Genomic DNA, 25,901 nt, shown 5'->3' with positions numbered 1-25,901 from the left:
ATTTCACCTTTTCCCACATCTCACAGTACTGACAAGTGAAGGACTTATCACACTCTTGATCATTTGACGTGGCTACAAATATCTTGAAATTCAGTTTCCCTTTTATTTATAAAATAAATAAAGAATAGCCTAAAACAGAGCTCTGAACCTTAGTTCTGTCTACCTTTTATGACTCCAAAAAGAATTTGGGGAATAATTGTCTTTCATGGTGTGGGCCAAAAGCACATAGTGTTTTACTTTGCATATTTAATTTGCCAGTTACATTTGCAGAATGCTTGTTCTGCCATAATTATTTCTTTCCGCTGTGACTGCAGGAAAACCTCCCCAAACAGATGCTAGCAAAAAGCAAAAGACAAGTATTCTGGATTAGTAAGCACATTGTCAGGGACTGTGTTCTCAAATCTTACACAGCAATTTACTGTAAAGAGTTATAGATCCAAGAAGTAGATCTTTGAAGTAGAAACTTCAAAGACTCTAAACTATAAAAGCTCAACAGTACCAGGCTTCTACCATTAGTTCTTGGAAGAGACTAAAAATTCAGCAGCACCAGATATGACACATGATGTAGAAAAAAATGGAAAGAAATATATTGAAGTAATGATAAAGTTGCAAATGTGCAAAAGAAGGAGCCATGATTCTGGCAGCAAATTGTGGAATGTTGTGCATCAGTTATTGAGGTTTTTATTGGCACACCAATGCACTTCATCTGAATACCTGTGGATAAGGTCTATGTTGCCTATATGCTAAAAATAAGTATGTATGTAGGTTATCCGATGTCAACAGGGGACTCTGGGAATCCCAAAGGCTCAAATATGTCCAGTTCAGGGATGTAAAGTGGGTATCTAAGTTAAAAGAGTCTTAATTTCAGATACTCAGCTCTCTTCATCATTTGTTAGCCGCTTTACACATTTCACCGCACTCTGCACTATAAATCTTGACATACAGTATACATCCATGGAGCCAAAGCACCTAAATTCCACTCTCAGAGCTGCCAAATGATCAAAGTATTACTGCTCTGAGTCCAGCAATGTCCCTCTGTGTATCTGGGCCTTGGTGTCTTTAAAATGCTAGTAGTCGGATGTAAGTAGCAGCATTAAAAATAGTACTGTTTGGAGGCACTTCTCATGTTCCTTTAACGGGGTAATTTGAGGACAATCTGAATAGTGCTATCCTCAAAACCAGACATATTGCAGTAAAAACATTGTAATTTCAAATATGGTGGTTTCTTTCTCAGATCTATGACTGCTGCAAGAAAAAAAACAGGATTGAGGTAGTGAAAACTTCAGACCTTAGAACAATCTTAAGATATGGGTGTGCTCAAACACTATACTTGCAAAATTTATGTTTTATTCCAGGCCATGCTAAAAACTGGTTTAGTTTGATTTACAGGGTATAAAATGAACATCTTAACTAAGAGTCCATTATTTTGTGTTGTGGCAACAATATTGTTCAGAATATTTTATTTAGATGTCACTTACTGTGTTTCAGTTATCTGCTATACAAACTGGCCAATGCCTTTACAACCACATCAGAGTTTACTAGCTGGAAACACTATCTAGAAATTCATAATTAATATAACTTGAATATGCAGTTTCATATACTATTTTACCCAGAGATTTGCCAGATTTGATATCGCTTCACCTCAGATGTAGATCTAATGAGTACATTTATTTCTTTTTGCAAAGATTTAATGTATTTATTTCAGTCAGCTCCCCAAAGAATTCCTCTGTTTGCCAATGAAAAACTCAATTTTCTCATAATTTGTACATAACAAAGGCAAGCCAGCTTGCCTATAAAGTCTGCTTGGAGAATGAATATTAAATTTTATATTAAAGCACTCAGTCAAGAAACAAAGCATGTAGAATGGAATCCACTTTTATTGCTTATGCATTTAATCACATCTTTTCTTAGTAAGGTACCTCATTTAGAATATAATGCAACCCAGTGGAAGGGAAATACTTCTACTGATTTTGCTGGGACTCAACTCAATTATATACCTGCCTCTTTTCAACTGGTTGTATTAAGTAGGAAGCCATGGTCTTCAGGTTTACTTTTCAGTGAAAGAAGGCTACCTACTACCATGTAGGTGATCTGGTCTGGAAAAAGGCATTGTTGTTTTCTGTATGGAAATCTGCTCAGTAATTTCAAATTCATTTTGGTATTGGGGATATTCATTTGTTTATGTGCTATAGCTGCAAGCTGGCAGAAGAGCAAGTTTCAAACTGCACTGGAATAACTTCTAGAAAATGTGTGGGAAACAGGGCATGAAGCAGTGTTGCTTTTTCATTCCATCATTCTCAAGGAATCTATAAATCAGCCCACAACTTGTACCCTCATCCACTGTTTTTAGATGTAGTGTTTCACACTGATCATCATATTAGAACTTCTGAAAAAATGAAGAACTTCTAAAATTGCCTTTAGAGATGGGATTTATCCTGTTCATGCAACCTCTTGGGAAGAAATCTCCCATGATGGAGGTTATACAATTCTTTGGCAGCAGTGCCCATAACTATGTTGATATATATGGAAGAGGAAACCCTTCAGTCTAGAATCCCTATGGGGTATTAGAGAAGATGGAAGACTCAGAACAAAAGTGTATGTCAGAAAATGTGAAACTGCGCAGCTCCTTAAGGGACGAGGCTATGGATGATAAAGGATGGGTTCAAAAAAGGAGCTGCACAAAGTAGTGGAACAAAAGTCTATCAATCAAGGCTGTTTAATGCAGACTCTAATTCCACTTCAGAAAAATCCTCAAGTCACAAACTGCTGGAGGTTGGAAATGTATACTGGATAAATATCCCTAGATGATTGTTCCGGTCTTATTCTACTTCCTAAGATTTGTTTGTAGCTATCAGAGATTGTTGGTGCTCTGAAGGTTATTAACAACCCAATGCTATTTCAAATGGGTTAAACTAGAACTTAATACAAGATGACCTACAAGCACTTGGAACCACTGCACATTCAGCACACACTTCACACCAGAAAAATGTTACCCCTGCTGTACATAAGTTCTGCAGAACTTAAGTAGGAGCTCATATTCATCCTGCATGGTCTCTCCCCCTCATCACCCAGATTTAAGCCCACTAAAAGATCCAGTATCTTAGAAACAACTTGCGCTTCAATGCATAGCTTTATATCACAATAAATATTTTGAAAGAAAAATAAAGTCTACAACAAATAGAAAACACATTACACCTTTCAACAATCCTCTAACAGCTTCCTGAGGCTAAGCTTCAAACCATCTCATCCCACCAATGTTTCCAAAATAAAAATAGGGCAATATATTGCCAGATAATAAAATGGTAGGACAGACAGTTAATGCTCTTCTGTTTCACTTGTGGGTCAAATCACTCGGCTGCATGTGTAGAGCAAGCCTATTCACAACTGTCGTTAGAGTACTACATATGGAAATCTTGACAGCATAGTTGAACCCAAAGTACAACATTTAGGATTCACGCAAAATAACTTTTATATTTTTAGATTCAAACATACTCACATCATATAATCCACCATCTGCACCATTCTTATGTACCGACAGGAAAAAGCATACTTCGTTTGGCTGATTTTAATAAGCCCGCTTCTTACACAATGTTCCTGCAATAATACAATCAACATTCACCTAATTTAAATCAAAATCTCAGAAACAATGAAAAGACATATGTATAAAAAGTCAACATTTTAGTGTAAGTGTAATCAGCCTCTAAATAATAAAGATAAAATTTTCAAGTACAAATGTACATTTTCTGCACTATCAAAAATGCAGTAAAATTACCATGATAGCTTGCAAACAAACAGACAAACAAACCAACAAACATAATTAAATGAATTGAGGACTATAGTGATCATAATAAAACTCCATATGTTTCTCATTTTAGCAGCATGTAGCTTGTGAAAGCCACCAAATGGATCATAGGGGAAAGAACAGAGCATGATTTAAGAAGAAATTATCCAACAGAACATTGCTTGGTTCATGTCTATTACATGAGCTCTTCATTGATTAAGTTCTGAAATCTGATTTGCTTTGGTTACTTGGATATAGGGATTGAAACAGTGAGTTCATTAGCCTGGAAAATTGTATCTGTCTTATCAAAAATTGAGCAATGGTAATACCATTGCTAAATTGGTATAATCTTCTCAGTTTGCTTACTTTCCTGTTGTTGAACATCAGAATTGTGTAGAGTTTGTCACCCATTTCCATCCTCTTTGGTGTTGCTATAACAATGGCAGGCACATAATATTCATTTTCTGTCTGTGTCCCAGTTCTGGCAAACACATAGTCTCCAACCTGCGCACCAGGAAAGCATCAGTTTGCAAGAACTGCGTAACTTGAGAGTTTTACAAGACATAAAAGGTAAATACGAAGATATTTTTACATGAATCATCATTCTAACATGTTCCCATGCTTTAATATGGATCTTTAAAAGGCAAGAACTTGGTCCTTGCATGTACCAATCGCTCGCAATTTCCACTGAATCAGGGAGAGAACAGAAAGCAAACATGAATGACAGAGTCCTACTAAATGTACCAGGGCTCAAGGAGCAAGTCAAACTGAATGAGGAAACTCTTACAACTCTTAATTCCCTTGGACTTTATGCAAATTTATGTATATTCAATGAGTTTTTAAACCAACCTTGAGAATTTTAAAGAATTCTGTATAAAACTGACCTATAAAAAATTATTTAAAAAAATGAACATAGAAGTAACAATTTTCTATCAAATTCTGCAGATCTTCTCCAGAGTTGGATGTTTCCCTTACAGAATACCCGGAACTTCTGGATGAGGATTTGCCTTCATTTCAAACAGAAAAAAAGGCATGTCGCTAGTTTTAAGTGTAAGAAAGAAGTTACAAAAATGCTTCTTGTATTCAAAACAGCTGTATCCATTCTGTGTCCTTTTTGTATCTATCATCTCTCCCATGTAAATAAGAATCCCCTCAAAAAACAACTGTGATTACAGATAGTCAGCTGATAAATTTTAAGTAAAACCAGAAATGGAATAAGATATTTTTTTCCATTACTGTTATTTGCCTTAGTATGAGTTTGTTTGCTGGATTTAAAATATGCTGTGAAAAACAAATGGTTACAACCTGCTACGCATCACATTGTGTATAAAAGGATCTCCTTGATTTGTAATCCCTGTGCTAGAAAACAATCACTCTGCTGGTAAAAAAAGCTCACCTTTCTTCCATAGGTAGGCAAATATTAATTTTTTATAAAGAAAATAATATAGAATTCTAATAAACAAATGAATAGGTTTACAGTGAAAACAAGCTCCAAACAAATTAAAAAATAGCATGTTGAGAATAGCATGATATTACTATCACTAAAAACTTCTTTAAAATAAACACATGTATAAAAATGATTTTTTTTAATCTATCCTTTATTCTATGTGTGACCAAATAAACAAAATTAAAAATGCATATTTGCTGTCATAAAAAAAATACAATTTTTCACCTGAAGATATGGGCATGGCATAGCACCTCCCACAGGTATAATGAACTTCACAGGTACAGCACAGGTCTCCCCATTGTTTAAGTCAATAAGTGCACAGGTAGAACTGATATTCTTTATCACAGTTCCTAAAAAACAACATCATTGAGGTCAATTGTAGCTATACTACACACTCCTCAATTTCATTTAGCTAAGGTGAGCTGTGCCAGGGCAACAGGGATGTTTGTGCCTAAGAAAAAAATAGAGTCTTAGTAACTATTCTTAATAATGCCATAAAGGTAAAACAAAGAATAATTTTCAAGTCCAGGCCTGAAATATGTAAGTTGATCTGGTGGGTGATAGTTGACATAATGAAACTATTTCCACAGTTAAAAATATGTAACTAAAAAAAATCACAAACAAACAAGTAAAGGTAACACAAAAATAAACGCTCACACACACTAGATTTATTTTTTTTAAACAAAAGAACATTATTTTACCTACTGATCTTTCTGATTCAAAACTCAACCAGAAGGCAGAAGCATTTAGTGAATTATTTGAACACATGCAAAAGCTTATTTTTCCCAAACACTCAACAGAAACATTTAAGGGAAACATCAAAGGGGGATAGGTTGATACTCCTGGATACTCATTTATAAGGATTTCCTTCTGCACTTTTCTTACATAAATGCATCTAACTTTACAAAATATGTCCTTTTATAAATGTATATATGTGCATACACACAATATGTATTCTTTTTTCATGTATATGCACATGTAATATTAAATCTGATTAAGGTAGTAGTACCTAATTATGAACAAAAGTGATGTTTTATCAGAATTAAGGAACTCTAAACAATACTTAAGAAGTGGAAAAAAATACATACCTGGATAATAAAACCCTGTGATGTCTGATCTTGCAATCACCTTTTGGCTTTTGTGAGTCACAAATACTTGGCCTTTTTTGATTTTTTTAGATTTTGACTTCACAGTTTCTTCTTCAGGTCTCTGTAATTTAATACAATTATTTTTTCCACAGCAGCTAAGCCAGTCAGCCTTGATCTATCCTTTGGAATTAACTAAAAATTTAGGCAACGTAATGTTATGACCTCTGCAGACAATTCACAGTAAACTGGAATTATTTTAAACATTGAGGATAGTTATAAGCAGAGGAAACAACGTTACAGAAAAAGTACTCACAGATAAGATCACCTAAGAGTTTTTGCTATAAAATCCTGTTTTACATGGTCAAACTATAAATTCCAAATTAAAATTTTCAGCACTTCAAAAATATTCCACCTTAGCAAAATATTATACCACATTTTCCAGAGCTGCCACTGCCCACCATTCAGCCCTGCTAGTTTGGGTTCTTCATAGACTAATTGTCCTCCTTGTGGCACAGCTTCACAGACTACAGTTCCTGTAATGTATCACATACATAAAAAACACTGGAGCTTACTACTGAATTGCTCATAAATAAGTCTGGGGGACCATGCACCGGATGGCAAGAATAGAAATACCAATGCAGCTGGCTTGCTGTGGACTGACCCAACTCCTAGTTGAAGTCAGTGACTGCAATTAGTAGTAACTGAATGAAGAATGCAAAAAGCATGATGGATCTCACACCACAACTGAGGCAGGGGACTGTGGCTAACACAGTATGTGAAAAACAGTCAAAGACCCACAAATAACAAGTGGGTCTGTGTAAAAATATATTGTTGGGCTGCCTGAGCTTCTGCATACCTGACTTTACAGTCACCATATTCTTTTATCTTAAGACCTTTTATGTCTCACATTAAAATATATGGAGGCTCAGTGTTATTTGTCTTTAAAGTAAATCATGTTCCTGAATCCTTTTTTTTTCTAGATGAAAGAATTTCTTCCGATTAAGGACATCTCTCTTACAGATGTTTAAGAGACAATCAGTGTATTACATGGATATGTCAGAATGTGAAAGACCACTTCACATTTTGCTTTCCTGAAAAAATTAAGAAAACTGATGACATAGAAACATTTTCTTTGTTGTTGAAAAGTCTGTAGTTCCAGTATTTTTGTAATCCTAGTATTTTCATCAGTACATTTTAACAATCCTTGAGAGTAACACTATAATTTATATTTACTGCAACAATTGCAGATTAATTCTTGAAAAAGTCTATTATTTTCTCCATACTGTACACAATAATATTTCTCAATATGAATTAAAAGAGAATTATAAGCAAGGGCGATGTTAAATAAATCAGTTTCCCCCTTAATTTTTAAAATACGTATTTATTAGCCTACCTGGGAAACAATTAGCAAGCACCCATCTCATATACAGTTTCTTTGAATCATAAAAACACACAGCTTGAAATCTCAAACTTTAACACAGATCTAAATACTGTTCTGAAAAACACCCATAACTCAGATTCCTAAACACCCCTGCTTGCCAGAGTGTGTATGACCTGCTTCCTTGTCTGATGTCATTTTTCTTCTTGATAAGATACGTTTTGTTTGGTACTCGATTTTCTGTAATAATGATGGGGAAGATAGGAATAACTAAATTGTTTGTTCTCAGTTTTACTATAACTGTCACAAACTTTTTTTCCAATCTTTCATGCAAAAGTCACAAACAGTCCTAAAAAAAGTCCTAAAAATAAGCAAGATAAACACAAAAAAAGCAAAGAGGTATTTTAAATGGGAGATTTGTGGGGGTTTCCTAGTTTATTCTTTACCCCTATAGAATATAAATTATATCAACAGTTCCGTTTTTCAGATTCAGTCTGAACCAGAGGCTCCTCACAGCACTTAACTGCCTGCTTGAAGCACAACCTGACAAAGGCTGATTTGAGTGGAGACATACAGCTCCACAGACACAAAAAGGCATTTGGGTAAACCATTTACTTAATTCCTCAGGCTCCAAAGGGACAGCTGCTGATGAATATTTATTATCAACTAATTTGTAATGCTTGACTAATAACTTGGGCAACTTCCAGCACTCTACATTAATCCAAACACTAAAGACTGCACAGGCATTCACAGTGAGGATATCGAGGCCTGCAGAATTCAGGTGGCTCAGAAATACTGTCTAAATTCAAATCCATCTCTTCTTCCTCTCACACAGCCTTCAGGTGTTCGGAGTGATTGACTCAGACATTGCCAGAGTGGCCATTCCTGGGATATCATTCTCCAGTACTTTTATTACTGATTAGCCCTGATTCTCAGGGATTTTCACCCTAATTAGCTCTGCTTCTGTTGAAGGCAGTGCATTAAACCACATGAGGTGACGGAGACTTTGCTTACCTCTGCCAATACCCGATGCATTTTTAAACTCCTTTTCAAAAAGATTAGGTTTTGCTATACTTCTCTACTTTTCTATAAGTTAGAATGGACAGGAAGACTACCCACAGATCTCCATGTAACTTATCTCTAACACTGGCTTTTCACAATCCTGACACCTCCAGAGCCAAGCACCACTGCTCTTCGCTGCCTCTCGGTGGCAACAAGCTTGTTCCGTGTACACAACAGTCCAATTTTATGACAGAGCTTAACTTGTAGATACACAATGTCTGTCCAGCAGGTTACTTCACTGATGACAGTGGAAAATTTGCCCAAACATTTCTAGGTAGTTATAATTTTGTTGTTGTTGCACTATTTGGGATGCTTCTTTTCCCTTTTCTCCCTAAAGATTTACAAGAACAACTGCAGGAGATGCCAAGCTGTTTAGGAAACATGAATGCAAAAAAGGTGTCAGCAGACAGTGATTAGTGATCCTTAAACAGTGAGGAAGAATGAGAAGTGTAAGAAATAGAACACTAGGAAATAGAAGAAACTGATGAGAGAGATCCAGAATTTCCATTCTTGTAAAGAATCAAGTCCCAGTTATATTTCATTTGGAATAGTGAAATCAATTACATATGAAATACATTTTTCAGAAAGAACAGACTCAGTGAGCCACTAGAGGTCCCTTTCTACCCAAATAAACATGCTCTATGAAACACATTATGTTTATTAATTATTTTAAGGGTTTTTTTATTCCCATGGTGACCATTCAGCACAGTCACAAAGAAAAGTAAGCCTTGATTATTTGAGCTCATCCTAAGGGAAGCATGGTACTTTAAAAAGTATATTTGCAATGAGAATTAATCCTTAGCAATGACTGCAGCTTTATTTCTCTGCAGGATCTGAATTCCATTCATCTGCAGAAACAGAAATATTTAGTATGAGAGGAAATGTTCTCCATCATTGTCAAAGGCCAGATTATAATACAGAGGAAAGAAATACTTTATGTGAAAATGTCAGTAATTAACAGAATGCACCAAATGATCCTGGAAGCTGTCATGCTTGCAGAACAGTAATGCCATGACCCCAGTAGACCTGAGGTTGTCTAATGAGAAGTGGGTAGGGCATCCTGGACAATTCACTTTACTAGGTAACATCATGTTGCAAGCAGCTTTATAATTCAGTTAGAATAAAACATGATAAGAAATGATGGCTGACTGTTAATGAACTGAGTAAAATGCGTATAATACAGTTTAATATTAGCCCCCCAGTTAGGTAATCATCAATGTTCAGTGTTTTATATTTTGCTTGATAATAACTACATGAGTTTGCTCATTTCCCAAAGCATTTACTTCTTCCATCACTAGAGGTCTTCAGTCATCTCACGGCCCTGTGCAGACAGATGTCTACTTCAACCTCCTCCAATAGGACAGACACTGACATACCTTGCCTTTCACAGATACAAGCAAACCTAGCAGCCTGAACACAAGTCCAAGAGAAGGTAAGAGCACAGAGGGAGGATAACCAGGCCATTAATTCAGTTGTGGGCTTAGACAGAAAGCTCTCATAGCAAGGACATCCAAAAAGGATTACTAATTCTTTTAAGAAGTTGTGTAGGTAATTAAGAACCCTTAAAAGCTAAAAACCAAGTGGGTGTATTTTTAATTTAGTGAAAAAAAAAGCAGGAAATGTAAGACTGCTTTGTTGAGTAGACTTCCAGGATAATTGTGATTTTTCTACCATCTCACAATCGTAATTTTCATTCAGTGCAGTGTCAGCTATTTCCTTACTGTAATGTATTTCAGCTGGCAGTTTATTTTCTTATACTCATTTTGTAGATAGACATCACAGTTGGAAAAACCTTTGACAGCATTTTTAAAAGGCTCCTTTTTTTTTTTCCCCACTGTTTTTTTCCACCACATAAACAGAACTCTAATTACATCTGCATTTCTGCCTCACTCTTAATGCCTTTCAGTTGCAGATTAGCAGTTACTGAAGATGGTACTCTGATTAGGCTCCTAAAGCAGGTTGACTCAGGATAAGTGATTGCACAATGTTAATCACATCATGTCTGAGAGCACACACTGGTTTTTTCAAGGCAACAGTAAAATTACAGTCAACAAATGAAACGTGAACATGTTTCTGCTGCTCTTATATTGGGACATTATATGACAGAGGTAAAATAATAATCAAAATAGCTGCATTAGCAATGTAATACTTTCAGCCTAATGTAAAATAAAACAAGATCATCTGTTTTTTTAAGACATTAAAATGTTTTCAAATGTACAGTCTTAATGGAAAAAAATCTCAAAAACTGCAGAAAACTGAATGTGATCCTTTCCATAATCACTTATTTTCACGGCCTGTGCTATCATAATATATCCTATTAAATTTAACAATGTTTTATAACTCACATCATAGAACGTAAAAGGTCACAGCTCATTGTGAAAATTATTGTTGATCTTGGTGAAAACAGAGGTATATCTCAGTCAAGAAGTGTCAAATAAAACAAAATATTTTGTTATACTCTGGTAAGTAGAGGATATGGTTACTTGGCATAATTTACAGTTGTAAATTCAATTGTACATTCCCATTCACTACTGAGTAGAAGTTTGTACTGTTCTCCTTTGAGTTTCACTTAGCTTACCTCTTCAAATTAACATATATGTGTGTGTGTATACACATACTTGTACACATAGACATGCATACATCAGAGCAAAAAAGAACTATTACAGTCATTTGGTTAGGCTTCCTACATAATACAAAGCATAGGACTTTACTCAGCATTCACTGCAACTTGACCAACCACACCTTCAAGTTCAGTCAAAGAGTAGTTTACCTCACTCAATGATAAAAAACAATGGACAAGAAAAGCAATACGTTAATATATGAACTTTATGATTAAGTCTCTACTTGTTTTTACTTATCCTCTATCAGAATTTATAGGTCTAAGAAAAATTTTCTTTATTGTTATTTTCCTAAAGAGCTTATTTTGATATTATAACACTACTCTACCTAGACAGCAGTCCTGCAGAGGCAGCAGCACTCCCACTGAAGCACCGTTTGATGAAGCTTTTAGATGAAAAAAATTGAAACTAAGTAAGAGAATGGGTTTGGGTTTTTTCCAGAGGTAAGTACTTTGAATTTCAAAGCATCCATAAAGTATACAGAAATCTTTCCATTAGGGAAGATTAAATCAGTTTTAAAAACTTAAGTCTGTTCTTCATTACCCAGAGAATTCATATGCATATCTTGAAAGAAAAACCACTAAGGTGGCATCAATTAATTTTCAAGAATGTTCTGAAAGACTGAAAATAGTAACAGGGGAATACAACATTGTAATCAAAGATATGTTTTCTGACCATATATATCCCAACAGAAAAAGCTAAAATGAAAAAGTATACTCTCCCAATATGGCACCCTAAAATAACCTACTAGCATTATTTTTATACTTAGTGCTTCATGTATTGCCATATGCATTTCATTAAACTATTCAATAGCATTCCAAGTAAAATCAGAGGACCATTTGGGAGACATATATATATGTATCAATCAAAAATCACAAACTCCAATCACAGTTTCAGAGTAGGTAGACTACTTTCTGCTAATGTGTTAATGGAGTGGAGAAAGCACTCTGGCTCACCAAAACTAGGTGTTCACGATAAATTCCAGATGACTCTGACTTCATTCACAACACTGAGATTAGCACCAGTTCATCCAAGCGTATATTTTATGGACAGCTAAATTTTAGTGTCCAAATATGAAGCTGAATCCAACTTATTGTCTTCATCTTTTCTCTTTCAAGAAAGATACCACGAAGTTTACAGTGAATTACTCCAACATTACAAGATCTTTTAGTCCTGTTTATCAGACCTTAACCCAACCACAAATCTTATATCATAATTGCCTTTAATATAGCTCTTCTTTCTCTTCATTCATATATACTGCTGCTGTCTTTGCAGAGAAAGATAATTTGTTCAGATTTGTTTCTAAGAGGCTTGATTTCTATGGTGCTCTCAGCTTCAGAACTTCCACTTTCCCCATACTTTGAAAAAGCCATTGAATGCTTGCTCTCTGTTTAACTACCTTCTTTCCTTGGTCCATTTGTACAGTACCATGCTAAATGCGTACTTTATCAGCTATAATCATGGAACAAAATTATTCCAGAGGCACATATTGATATTTTGGGGGCGGGGAAGAGGAGGAAGGGAAAGGAGAGGGGAAACTATTTACAATCTATTACCTTTTTATTGTTGCTTATGCCTGATTCTGAGCTTTTCTCAGTTTCCTTTTTGACAGCTTCCTGAAGATCAGAGGCTTGTTGTATATACGTTAATGCTGCCAGTATCTCATCTTCTAACAATATTACATCTTCATATGAAATTGGCCATCCCAAATTCTCTAAAGCCTCCAGCAAAGCTTCTTTATGCTGCATATATTGGACTGGTCCATCCTCTTTAAATCTTAAAAATAATATAAGTTTAAAAAATTCGTAATCACAAGCAGGGAAAAAAAATTAATTTTGACAGTACTTTGAAAATAGAATCACAAAGGGTAAAGGCAGAATAAAACATCAGATTCATTCAATCTTTGTATGCCACAAGTTCTTCTGTTTCATTCAGCTACTGTTGTGTTTTGTCAAACAATAACATCTGTCTTAACCATATGCCGTAGAAAGACATCTACAGAGCAATTCAAGTGGCTGAGCACAGATATCATCCAGTGCCATTTTAGATATCCTAGAGTATGTGATTCTATATAGAATTAATAGATCAATAAAGAGATTGCAGTTACAACTGAGAAATCATGGAAATCCCTGGCCCTTCTGGAGCAGCAGCTATGGTGAACTGGAAGAATCTAGACAATCTAAAATGGCAAAAGACACCTACTAAGTCTCGATTTGACACATTGCTCTCTTACTGATCACATAAAAAAGAGACAATCTCCTGCTGTTTATTGTTCTGTCAGTCTTGCACTGCTCAATTGTACCCAGTGATCAGGAGTATGCTTCTATCCAGGGTTCAGATTATGTCAATGTCCACTTGACTGAAGACCCAGTTTGAAGATACACACTGAAGGTACTTACAAACCAAAATGCCAGTTAGATACAGTCATCTTGGTAAAAAACAAACAAACTCCAAAATCCAGAACAGGTGGAATTCTTTACATCTCCAATTGGAAGTAACATACTACTTCTTAGTACTCAAAAAGTAGCTCTTTTGAGGCTCTTTTCTACACCTTTGCCAACATTTTAAAAAATGTGAAACCTAGAACTGAGGAGAGTATTTCAGTGTCTGCCTTAACAACACATACAGCCATGGTGCTGCCTACCATATTGCCCTACTCTTTGTCGCTGCTTATCTGCCTACTCTAGGAACTGCCTTGTATTGAAATTAACCTGACTGGTATAGTTATTTACCCAGATCTTGTTCTCTATTACCTGAATCCATTATTAATTTATAATCAATGTCAAGCAAACTTATCTCCTGAATTGGATCTCTCAACCATTTTGAACACAAACACAAAATTACCACTTCTCTAGTAAATTTGAATTTCCCCAGCATCTGAGATAAGATTTAAATACACACTAGCAAACCAGAATGCTCCTCAACCAATTATTTCAGGACTCCTGTAACCGAGTTACTAGACTTTATTACTCTCTGCTTCCTGATTTGAAAGTATATTGTCTTCCTTTTCTAGTACATGAAGATGATCATTTAAATTGTAAGTTTAGAAGAGAAATACATCAAATATTTCAACTTCTATGCACTACTATTAATGATTTTAGTATGTCCTTCTAGCAACAGACTGTACAATTGCTAGGACTTTTTTTTCTTATACACATAATTGGCCATATATTACCAACAATAAAATATTTCAAGTACCACCCTGTCAAATTCTTATATTCTCGAAGTCAATGGCTATCTACAACTCACTGTCTATCAACAGACATCTATTTCTCTTTTTCTTTAATTGTATGCTGTTCGTATGTTTAACAGTGTTCATTTTCTCCCTGCGCCAGAATGGGGTTTTAGTTCTTAGTTCTCTGCATATTTTTTGCTCAGTAGCTTAAGTCTTCTTAAAAACATCCTCATTTTCATTACTGTTTTTCTGCCTAGGAATATCTCATGCCTATTCACTTTATTCTCTGAAGTAAAGAGAATCTAACTTCACTGATGCCAGTCTTGTTTATACAGTCACTAGTTTTCTAAATCAATATACAGAATTAAGCTAGTTAAAATAGTACAAACTTCCAGTGTGACATACTGTTTCAGCACATGCTGTAAAAGTGCTTATTATTCCTTTACAAACCAGCCACTGAAATGTTTTTTAGGGATGAGAAATTTAACTTGATGCCAAAGGCAATGATATGGTGCCCTCCCAAGGCCCTGCCACTTGACACTGATTAAGAATAGACCAGCACCATTCAAGTAGAACACAAGTCTTTTCCTTTAAAAATAATCAACAATGCAAGAAGGAGGTCCAGAATTTAATATTACTCCATGTCACATATACATCGGTGTATGTAAGGTATAGATATGAAATATTTGAAAATAAAACCAATCTGTTACAGAAAGTGATAAAAACGTATCAAATATTTATGACCAACCTTTCAGAGGTAGATTAGAAAACCAAAAGGGGATAACTTACTTGTCTCTTTCCTCCTGGGGGAGTGCTCTCCAAATAACTAGATTTAGGCGTCTATTAAAGAAAGCAAAGTAGTTTTTGAGGGAATACAGTTCCTTGTGCATCCTATCATCTCAAAGCTAGCTAATAAACACAGTTTCTTACGGTATCTGCACTGATTTGTATTCCAAGAGCACTGCATCATCAGACTGTATCCTCATCATTCAGCTATGAAATTATCAACTGCAAGAGAAGATGGGAAAACAGCATCTTCCATCAAGTAGCAGCATGACTATTTCAGGGTCATAGAAGGATTAATGGCAATAACTGCTGCTTCTTGCCAGGATTTTCTATGGATGGTTCTCTCCAGCACCAGCACATTAAATCAAATAACAAAACTGTTTAAATATCAGTTAATCTAAGCACAGTTCCTCCAATTAAACAGTTTCTGAAAACTGTGTCCTGAAGACATGCAGAGAGCAATGCTATTTTTTTTTTCTGTTAAGAAATGTAGATGCTATTTTTAAAAAATACTGGGTTTTTTTCTGCTCAGTTATGCCATTCAGGTCTCTACTTCATTAAACTCTGGCTATGAAGACAAACTACTGACAGGAAAACAGAAGTGATTATCCCAAAACAATGCAGTTATGAGATCTTCTAAAAGCAGCACTAAACTTTCTGCTTCAGTGTTTTAGGCATAAATTATAAACTCTCATTGGGCCAAACAATTAAGCCATCACTCAATTACTTCATTTCATACTATAGAAATAAATCTCTACGGAGGATCCTAATAGCTGTAATTCCAGAAAAAATTCCAAACTTCCTTTGGAAATACAAGAACAAACTCATTATTAGGAAAAATTCAGATTGTAACCATCAGACTTTTAACAGTCCTGCCAGATTTACTGGTGCATGTACAAAAAAACTCATTAACACCAGATTTTTAATATTAATTTCCAGTGATTGATTTTATCTACTAGAAACCAAACCCCAGCAGTTTTAGAACGTAAATGACTTCATTCATTCACAATCTGCAGTCTCAGCATGCTCCACTGCTTATTTCATACTTCTAAATGTGCACACTCGTAACTAAGATCACACACATTTTGAAGCTTCCAGCGTTTTTCTCGTTCAACACTAGATATTTACTTTGCTAGAGCACAGAATTTCTGCCCTTGCCACTTTTCTCCCACTAAATCTAATGCTATGGTCAATCTAGGTACAGGAGAGATATTGTCATGCTTGATTCTGTTCTTGAAACCTGCATGCCCTGCTGTACCTGACATCTATGGATGTCAGAATAAATTTCTGACCAATCACTATTCACAAAGCTGAACTGCAGCCTCTGCAAATTCAATTACTGGAAAAGTACTGTCCATTTAGAGCAAAATAAATTTGACTGGGTTGCTGTTTCACATGTAGAGGAAAAGCAATGAGAACTCTTTTTTACATTGTCAATTATAAGGATTTTCAGGCAGATCTCTCATATCCATCTTTTTCACAGAAGTAGTGAACTCAGTCCTACTATTGTAAATGCACTAATTCATTTACTTGAATGGGTAAATATCAGTAAACAGTATTCCAAATCACCAAAATTTTAGGGAGACTGTGAAAATGCTGTCAGTAGAAGATCATCAGAATTTTACCAGAAAACACTTTTCTTTCCCTCAGAATTGAAGCCAGTAAATGTAAAATATGCAATGGTATGGCACAGCAATGAACAAAAATTTTTTTCAGAAGTCACCATCAGAAATACTCCACTTGAACCTTCTATCAAAATGAATGACAAATTGAGATTCTTGATCAGCCTGATAGTAACAGTATTGTCTCAGTGACAGAGCACATAAAACCGAAAGACTTTTATTCAATGAGTTCCATTAAGATTAGACATAGCAAGCAGCATTTCCAAATCATAATTCTTGATTTTTACCACAGAAGATGGATACATTCAGAAATAGGACACGGAACTGAAAAACAGAGCTATTACATGTTTTGAAAAGAATTGGTATGATCATAGAGCTACAGAGGGGAGAAAAACGTTAAAGTGTCTCAGTGGAACTCTTCAAAACATAGAATCATGGAATCATAGAATGGTTTGGGTTGGAAAGGACCTTAAGATCATCTAGTTCCAGCCCCCTTGCCATGGGCAGGGCCACCTTGCACTAAAAGACTAAACGTTTGTCATCAATGATTTTTTGTCATGTAAAATAATTACATCTGTAAACGGTATTAGAACGCAGTCTGAAAAAGATATATCTTATTTATCAAAACAATTCTAGTTAAAGCTCTCATAAGTTTACTGAATGACAGTAGTAGTCAAATAATTACATTACTTTAAAAAAATCCACAAAGTTAGGTCAAGAAAAGAAATAGCTTAGAGATCTAATGTCTTCGTCCTGTTTACTTCTGATGTGTTTTCATCAATATTTAGTTAATATCTCTCATATCTCTTTCTCAAAAAAAAAAAAAAATTGTGAGTATCTTATGGGTGCCTTAATTACATTCTTGCATCCATAGTCAGATGCTAGGCAGCTGGCAGCAAAAATCAGGCCACTAATTTAAATGTCAGTCTATGGATTTAGAAGCTTACTTATAAATTAAAAGCCTGGCTACCATTTTATGTTAGGGGGATGTTCCTCCTTAGGGATGACTGCTTTCAGGTTTATTCCCAGAAAGTAAAAGAATTATTTAATTTTTTTAGCACTACACAAACATTTATTATCTCTTTGCCTATTATCTGGGGTCTTTTAATTCTACTTTTTTTATTAAAAAGTTTTATTAAAGTATATCAGTGTGCAGAATTACCAGTATTGAGCAAAGCATGTGTGAGTGAATACCTACTACATAAGAAAAATCTGAAATTAGACTGCAAACTTGATAAATTTTTGATGACTAGACTTGCCTTTCATAGGATTTAATTGCTTGTTCCAGCGTCTCTTTATAGGCATCAAGATTCACTGCCTGAGGATTAATTAGTGTGATCCGCTTCTTGTTGTTGCTAATGTGGGCCAATGGTAAGATCTATTATATAATAAAAGACAAAGAATTCATTTATCATACAACTTTTCCTCTACCGGGTTAACTGAATGCCTGTGAGTCCACGTCCAAGGATCCAGAGGGACCACTGGAAGGCTGCAGAAAGACCTGTACACCCCAAAGAAATGTCAGAATTAAGACATAGATTCCAGCCCATTAATAAAATCTTCTGAAATGACAAAATCCCTTTATGCTGAAGTTGCAAATTAAGATTCCTAACTACTAGTTAAGTCTAACTAAATCAGTACTGTTAAACAATTCACTTTAATAATGGAAGGGTTAGTCAGAAGGGAGACAAGAATGCCTGAAGCAAGACCATATTCCAGGTTGTACTGCTTTAAAACAACACTCTATTAGTACCTAATTCTAGCATACATTATCATACAAGGGTGATAGTTACTTTTTTAAGGTACTTAAGCAGCTGGAGTAGTAAAAATTAAGAGTAATTTTTAACCGTTATGCTGGTCACCAAAGAACGAACAAGGTGGAATTGCTCACTGAAACTAAACTTAATCACAATAAGACTTAGGAATCTAACCAGGTTGGGCAGAATCAGGAACTTCAAAGCCTTTCAAATCTCAAAATATAGCACTGACATAAGCCAACTTCTTTACCAAATGAAAAGTCATACGCTTACAAGTAGATCTTCAAAAGGCAGAGAAAAGGGTAGTAAAGGATGACAGAGAGGAGTAACAATGCTTTCCCAGTCTCTTAGTCCAAAGTCCCGCATCATGCAGACTTTTAAATTACTCAGTTGTTCATGTAAGAAAAGCATCCTGGTTTTGGCTGGGGTAGAGTTTTGGGGTTTTTTTCTCTGTAGCTGATGCAGTACTGTATTTCGAATTTAGTATAAGAACAATGTTTATAACACACCAATGTTTTAGTTGTTACTAGGTAGTGCTTACTCTAAGCCAAATATTTTTCAGTCTCATGCTCTGCCAGTGAGGAGGTGCACAAGAAGCCAGGAGGAAACAGAGACAGGACACCTGACCCAAACTAGCCAAAGGGATATTCCATACCACAGAATGTTATGCTCAGTATAGAAACTGAGGGAGCTGGCCAGGAGCTACCGATCACTGCTTGGGAACGAGATGGGCATTAGTCAGTGAGTGATGAACACTTGTATTGATCATCACTTGTGTTTCTTGAGTTTTACTCCTCTTTCTCTTTTTCCTAATATTATTTATTATTGCTATTATTGTTGTTACTATTGTTACTATATTTTACTTTATTTCAGTTATTTAACTCTTCTTATCTCAACCCACAGGTTTTGCGTTTTTCCAGTTCTCCCCTACATCCCACCAGGTTGGTGGCTGGGGTTAAACCATGACAAAAAACTTTTATACATCAATGTCCTGATAATGATTATAAACAGAAAAAAATCCAAGAAAGAAATGGAGAAGATGGGGAATGGTACTCTCCCCAGAACTGTCTCCAACACATATGGTTAAGTGGGAAGCTTCTCCAAGTGCCTGTCTGAGACCAGGATATAGATGACAAAAAGATGGATGAGGTTCAATTTAAATAAAGCTAAAACCCCTGTTGGGGGAATAAGGGAAGCAATCAGAAAATAAAATACTAAAAAGACTTCTTTAATGAGAACATTTCTGAGTGATGTTTTGTTTGTGTTTGAACAATTACAGCCTTGCTGGATTCCAAATTACTGTTGTATGACCATATTTTTAGGAGCACTTTATTGTGTAACTACCCATAAGATTCATATGACTTTAAACTGCCTTTTCTTTCTGAGGACATCTACTCTCTCATTAATAAGTCTGTGTCACATGAGTGCCAGACCACATCAAAGCTCCTAATATTGAATTAATCTTGAGATCTCTTAGAAGCTAAAGTTAATGGGAACATGTCAGTGTGAAGTATCTTGCCAGAGACAGATGAGGTAAATCTCTGCCCAGAACTGCAGACCATGAAATCTCGCTACCTCTCATTTCTAGGAGTTTGAAAGCTGAAAGGTGAGTAAGTGAGAGTACATCTCTTCCAGTTCCATCCTGCCGTGGCTGTGGTCTGCTATGTTACTCAAACCAAGTTAATAAAAACTCAGCAGGGCTTCACCATGTAGAAGCCCTCTCTTACATTTCCTAATAAATTTCCATAGTAACTCCAAGTACAAAGAGCATCATTAACAAAATAAATATTTAATACAGTTTATAAAACACTTTGAATAGAATATGAGGGGCAGAGAAACACGAACACATTATTACGGTATTGAAGAGTAAAAGCAGAATGGAAGGTGTTCTTAGCAAATAGTAAACTTGAAATATTATGCATACTTTGAAAGCAATGAAAACTGCTCATGAAGTCAGTGAAATTTGACAGATTCGGCTGACAGACATCACAGAAAAGCTTTTTCAGTGCCAAAATGTATTGATATTTTCCAAATTAAATATGTAAACTTTCATATCAAAAGATTTCACTCATTTCAAATGGCCTTCATTTCAAAACCAAAATTTCAAATTTTTAAAGACTAAATCAAATCACAACCACCCTAGAAAAACCTTTCCTATTTTAGACCAAACACAAATGTTTCTGCTGGCTGAATCTGAACTTAATTCTTTTGAGCAAAGCATTACAGTTTAAATTCCATGATTTGCAAAGCTGTACTTCAGATGCCACAACCTGCAAGAGGTACTCACATGATTCTACAGGGAAGGTTTGTTCCAGAACTACCATACGTAATTTAGACAAGCCCCCAAGCCTTTAATTGTTTTATTTGATTTTTTTTTCTGGATATGAATCTGATGGGTAGTTTGCTGAATTAACCTCTTTGAAACAACTCAGGTGAAACAACAGGTCAGTCTCTTGTTAATGACTAGTTGTCATGGAAACCTTTGTCTTCTGCATCTCCATGGTTACTCCATCATCACTTCTAGCAAAAGCCAAAAGTATGAATTATACTATCTGCACTTGGAGAAGCAAACAAGGATGCCTGCATTCCACACCAAGAAAACTAAGATCTCAAAAGGAAGAATGCAAAAAAGTCGGTTCATTTATTATCTTCAATGAGGTCTTCTGAAGTACCAGGATAATCAAGACTCTTAATCAATTTGCTAATGTCTCCTATTCAAGCTCTATATCTAGTCTCTGAACTTATTTTCTGCTTTTCCTTGGTATGCTGGCATGAAGCTTGAGGGAGAGAGGGTTCCATAGTTCATGAATTCTATGGGTTGCACCTCATGTGCAAATCCCCACCCTCTTTTTCCTTTCTATACTCTGCTTCACATCCAGAAAAATCCATGCCTCTGCACACAGAAAATAATTCTCCACTGCCTGAGAAACTGAGTGTATCTATACAATTCATGGGGAATAGCAGGTATGACAAAGTGGTAAAAATTATATAATACTTTGTGTTTATATCCTTGAATCTAAGGAAAGCATGGATCACTGTTTGCATTCTGTACAGCAGCTGTTAATTCTAAGAACACTGAACTTAATTCAGCCCTAAAGTAGACTGCCATAAGCTCCCATGAACTGCCATTAAAAATTACCTGTATATAGCATTTGCTGAATCATGGGTTTGACTAGTTTCAAAGACCATTGTTTTACAGACTACTGTTTTTGCAAACAGCAGTTCAGGATTCTCTGGAAAGGATTCAAAGGAGGAGTCTTCATTTAGAAACAAGGAAGGGTGAGCTCTTCTTAGTAGGTGTATTCAAAAGAAGTGACTGCTCAGAAATCAGATGGAAGATGTCTTTTGTCTGACATTTCACTGACAGCAGATTGCTTTGCACAGTTTTGTAATCATTGAATGTCTGATCTTTTAAATAGTTATTTTACATCTGAAATTTTAAATTGTACTTTTTTAATGCTTTTGACACAAAAAGTCATCTTTTTATTGCATACAAAAAAACACTCACACTTCAAAAAATCCTTGAAGATCTTAGTTTTGACCTGGTTTTACTAAAGCAGAGGATCTGGTTTTGCTTCCACAATCTGCATGCTATAGCAAAAATTCCAATTTTTTTTTTAAACCCAAAATTTTAAAAAACACAAACATGAAAACTTTAAAATGTAAAAATGTGTACATTTGCTATAAATATTTTACTTAGCTCTGAATCACGTCCAACTACAAAACCCTTCCTCACCCCTAATTAGTTAAACAGATGCTATTTAGATTCTTCTTTGGCTAGCATTTAAAGAAACAGTTTTTATTAGTTGAAATGAGCTGCAACACATTCATAGGACTTCAATAACACGCATCACACATGAGGAATTAGGCTACTTGCCACAAAATGGATTTCCTTTAAGTGGAATGGCAATTAGAGCTTCATGATACACAATTTATTGTGAATTTTACAGTCTCACAATTGCCTACACCTATTAGAATTAAATTTTAATTACCAAATTCCAACATTTTTCAAAAGGTCTTAGCAGACCCATGTAAACCTTGAGAATGTGCAAATCCCCAAACTGTGCACCTGAAAAGTTTTCCAAATGAATTTATGGACCTGAAATAAATACTCCAGTGAATTAATATGTCTCAGTAGAGGCTGTGGTGCTCAAGAAATTGTGGAATACCTGATGGCTGCACACTGCCATCAACTGGTAACTGCGGAAGAAAAATATACAGCTCTAAAACTTAAGGGTAAAGTCTGCAAGAAATACTATTAACTATCGGTTTTATTTTCAACTGATGCATGAATAACCATTCAGATATGCATTACACATTTAGTGGACATCAACTATCTACAATAAACACTAGGGAATGCAATTATGACATTTATAGAAATTAATAATAACATCCTTCTAAGAACCGTGTCAAGTTTTATGTTTGTTTTGAAACAGTGTGTGAGCTTTACCTCATCAAATACTTTCGAAACTACATGTTTGTCCAGAACTGGGATGTATTTTGTACCATGAGGGACAGTTGTAGGAGCTAAGGCATCCATGATGGTGAGTCGCCTAGCAACCAAGCCATGGGTCTTCAACCAAAGACCTGAAGAGATGTCTAAAGAACTAGAAAAAAAGAGACTGTTAGATGTAGAACAAGGTAGAAATACATTTGAGAAGTTTCAAATGACAGAAGAAAAACATAAACAATCATTTTTGAGATGTATGTATATGTATGTCTAGACATACCTTTTAGGTGTCCTTTTCACAGATCTCTGCAACTTCAGATCTAAGATGAAACATTTGTATTTCATTATCTCACAGCTTTTGTGCACACAAAAATACACAAAAAGAAACTGACATATAACAGCATCACTTTTTTTGTTTTAGCCTACTAGCAGTGTCACAAAGACTACACAGTAATCAGAATAATGTCTAATTAGGTTGCTAAATTAATCACTAAGAATTATGTTTCCTGTGTTTCTTGGTGCTTGATCAATAGTAACAATGTTACTAGATGACTCATAAGCCCTAATTAATCAAAGAGGAAATTTATAAAATAGCTGTGGAATAATTTAATTAAAAAATAAATTAAACTTGGTATTTATTTATTATAAGAAAAAGACTAACAGGTTTATTTCCCATTTCACGATGTGACACCAATACTAGTGATATCACTAGTGAGATGGCCAGAAGTGGCTAATTTAAGGCATACTACTATGAAAAACTGTGTAAAAGGTATAAGGAACTAAAAATAAGATACTGAAATGTAAAGAAGTCAAATATCTTTAAGTATCATAGGGGACTTTTTAGAACAACTTAGAGGACCTAATATAAAGCTTCAGAGTTGCATGAATTCCTGAGAGCCAAGAAAACTGTCTGGATGTATATCTAAGCCCCACTGGAAATACTTTTGTCTTTATATATGCATCTGTCCCAGAGAGCATGCGTTTTGCAAGTCTAAGCATACTAATAAGGTACAACCTCCTTTTACATTGGTACCAAAGAATTAGAACTCACTCAGCTTTAATTTCAGCATTGAACGCAACTACAAATTACTGTATCACAACAATCTATTAGTGTATAACAAGATTCTCAAGATCTATTTAGTCTGTTGTTAAGAAGCAACTGCGATTTCCTTCCAGCAGTGTAAGGCATAGTTGTATCACTGCTGCCTCATACTGTGGACATGACTAAGCTGTTGTAAACCTAATAGTTTGGGCACTGGCACAAGTCTGGCTGCAGCTGTAAGGACCTTGTTACAATATCCTTCTGCATGTCCAGCTCTCTCCATCTGTGCTGTGTTCCAATCCTTTGTGCTGCAGTTCTGCAGCAAATGAGGCACCATTAGTTACAAACACAGCAGGAGAAATGTTGTCTGCCCCACCCAGAGACTCCTGTTCTGGCAACTTGCCTTTGCAAACAGTTGTACATTTCACACTCTTTTTGACAGAAAACCTCTTTTTTTCAGGAGATACTCCTTCCTCCAGGCTTTCTTCCCTAGGTTTCACACCATGGCTGAGGACTCGCAGCAGACTCGTCTTTGTTTGCTCTGTAGGTGTTGACAGGGAAGGAAAGGAAGACCTAACTTACTGCTCAAATATGTGTCTGTGATTTTTGAGTTCCTCTTTGTTATTCAGTCTCAATTTTTAAGGGAGTGCCTACACAAGACCTCAAACATAATCAGTCCTAATTTGTACTTTGTACTTTCCCAAGGATGAAAACTACTTGCACATCAGCTGATTAAACTTGGTTTCAGACTGCATACAAAGCATACTTCAAAGAGAAGCTTAGTTTACAGGTGTAATAAGCAGAAATATTAGTGTAAGTAATGATGTAACTAGCGTAACATAGATCAAGTCTTCATTCTTGCCAATGATGTACTTATTTAGAATAAAAAGAGATAAGGGTTTAATAACTACTGTCAAAAAACTGTTTAAAGAGCTTTCAAAACAGCCTGTCAAAACTCTTAATTTTTCATTGCAGTGTCTGTGATGAAACATAAGTGAGCAGACATTTGTTTGTCTATTTGGGTCAAATGAGTAAGATGGCCAAAAAGTAAAAATTAAATAAGTTAGAATTTTGGAAGGATGATTGTTTAGATTATTAAAGGATTTATTTGTTCCTAGAAGGGATGTTTTTTTGCTATTTTTAACACAATCTTTTCAAATTAGTGAATAAATTCTGCTAGTAACTACAGTTCATTTTAGTCTTACCTGCATATAATGCTTTCTTCCTTTGGGCTGGACTGTCAGCAGTGGTTTGCCAGGTTTGCTGATGTGGTGTCAGTGTTGGCTCTTCTGAACTACAGTGTGGCCTACTGCTAAGAGTTGAAGTACTCAGCTCCTCAACGTGTTTGTTTACAGATGACACAGTATACGTCTGCTTGTGATTTCTGCTTGTGACAAAAGGAAGAAACAAGCAGGAAATAACTTCAAGCATATGACACTGGTTGAAAAAAAATGCTAAGTTGTAGTCTTCTGGTAACTTGAATACTAATTTCACATGCTTCAAACAGTATAAAATACTTTCTCTATTATCCAAGCATTTCAAAGAGGAGTTCAAAGCTTAAAATACCCTTAGTTTTTTAAACTATTTAAAAGTAATTTCTTAGTCTATTTAAAATATGTTCATTACTTTTAAGGCAATACTCTTATATATTTTTAATAGGGTCAGAATGTTCCATAATAGCCACTTTGAATCCTG

General features: G+C 35.4%; 1 protein-coding gene across 1 annotated transcript in view; it reads right to left on the bottom strand.

Moving 5' to 3' along the window:
• Positions 1-25,901, bottom strand: part of VWA3B (von Willebrand factor A domain containing 3B) — a gene marked incomplete at its 3' end in the record, with an annotated part of 72,021 nt that overhangs the window by 11,597 nt on the left and 34,523 nt on the right. The window contains exons 16-26 of the mRNA XM_010018316.1: positions 25,412-25,590; positions 24,583-24,747; positions 23,445-23,484; positions 23,165-23,321; positions 18,217-18,335; positions 15,339-15,389; positions 12,931-13,150; positions 6,317-6,437; positions 5,454-5,578; positions 4,148-4,285; positions 3,497-3,594 (exon numbers count right to left, since the gene is read on the bottom strand). Of these exons, the coding sequence (XP_010016618.1) occupies positions 3,497-3,594; positions 4,148-4,285; positions 5,454-5,578; positions 6,317-6,437; positions 12,931-13,150; positions 15,339-15,389; positions 18,217-18,335; positions 23,165-23,321; positions 23,445-23,484; positions 24,583-24,747; positions 25,412-25,590 (1,413 nt within the window). The remainder of the gene's footprint in view (positions 1-3,496; positions 3,595-4,147; positions 4,286-5,453; positions 5,579-6,316; positions 6,438-12,930; positions 13,151-15,338; positions 15,390-18,216; positions 18,336-23,164; positions 23,322-23,444; positions 23,485-24,582; positions 24,748-25,411; positions 25,591-25,901) is intronic.

The sequence above is a fragment of the Nestor notabilis genome, unplaced genomic scaffold (assembly GCF_000696875.1).
Source record: "Nestor notabilis isolate BGI_N333 unplaced genomic scaffold, ASM69687v1 scaffold1160, whole genome shotgun sequence".
NCBI lineage: Eukaryota > Metazoa > Chordata > Aves > Psittaciformes > Psittacidae > Nestor > Nestor notabilis.
Note: the sequence above shows the minus strand (reverse complement) of the source record. Positions and strands in the feature narration are given on the sequence as shown.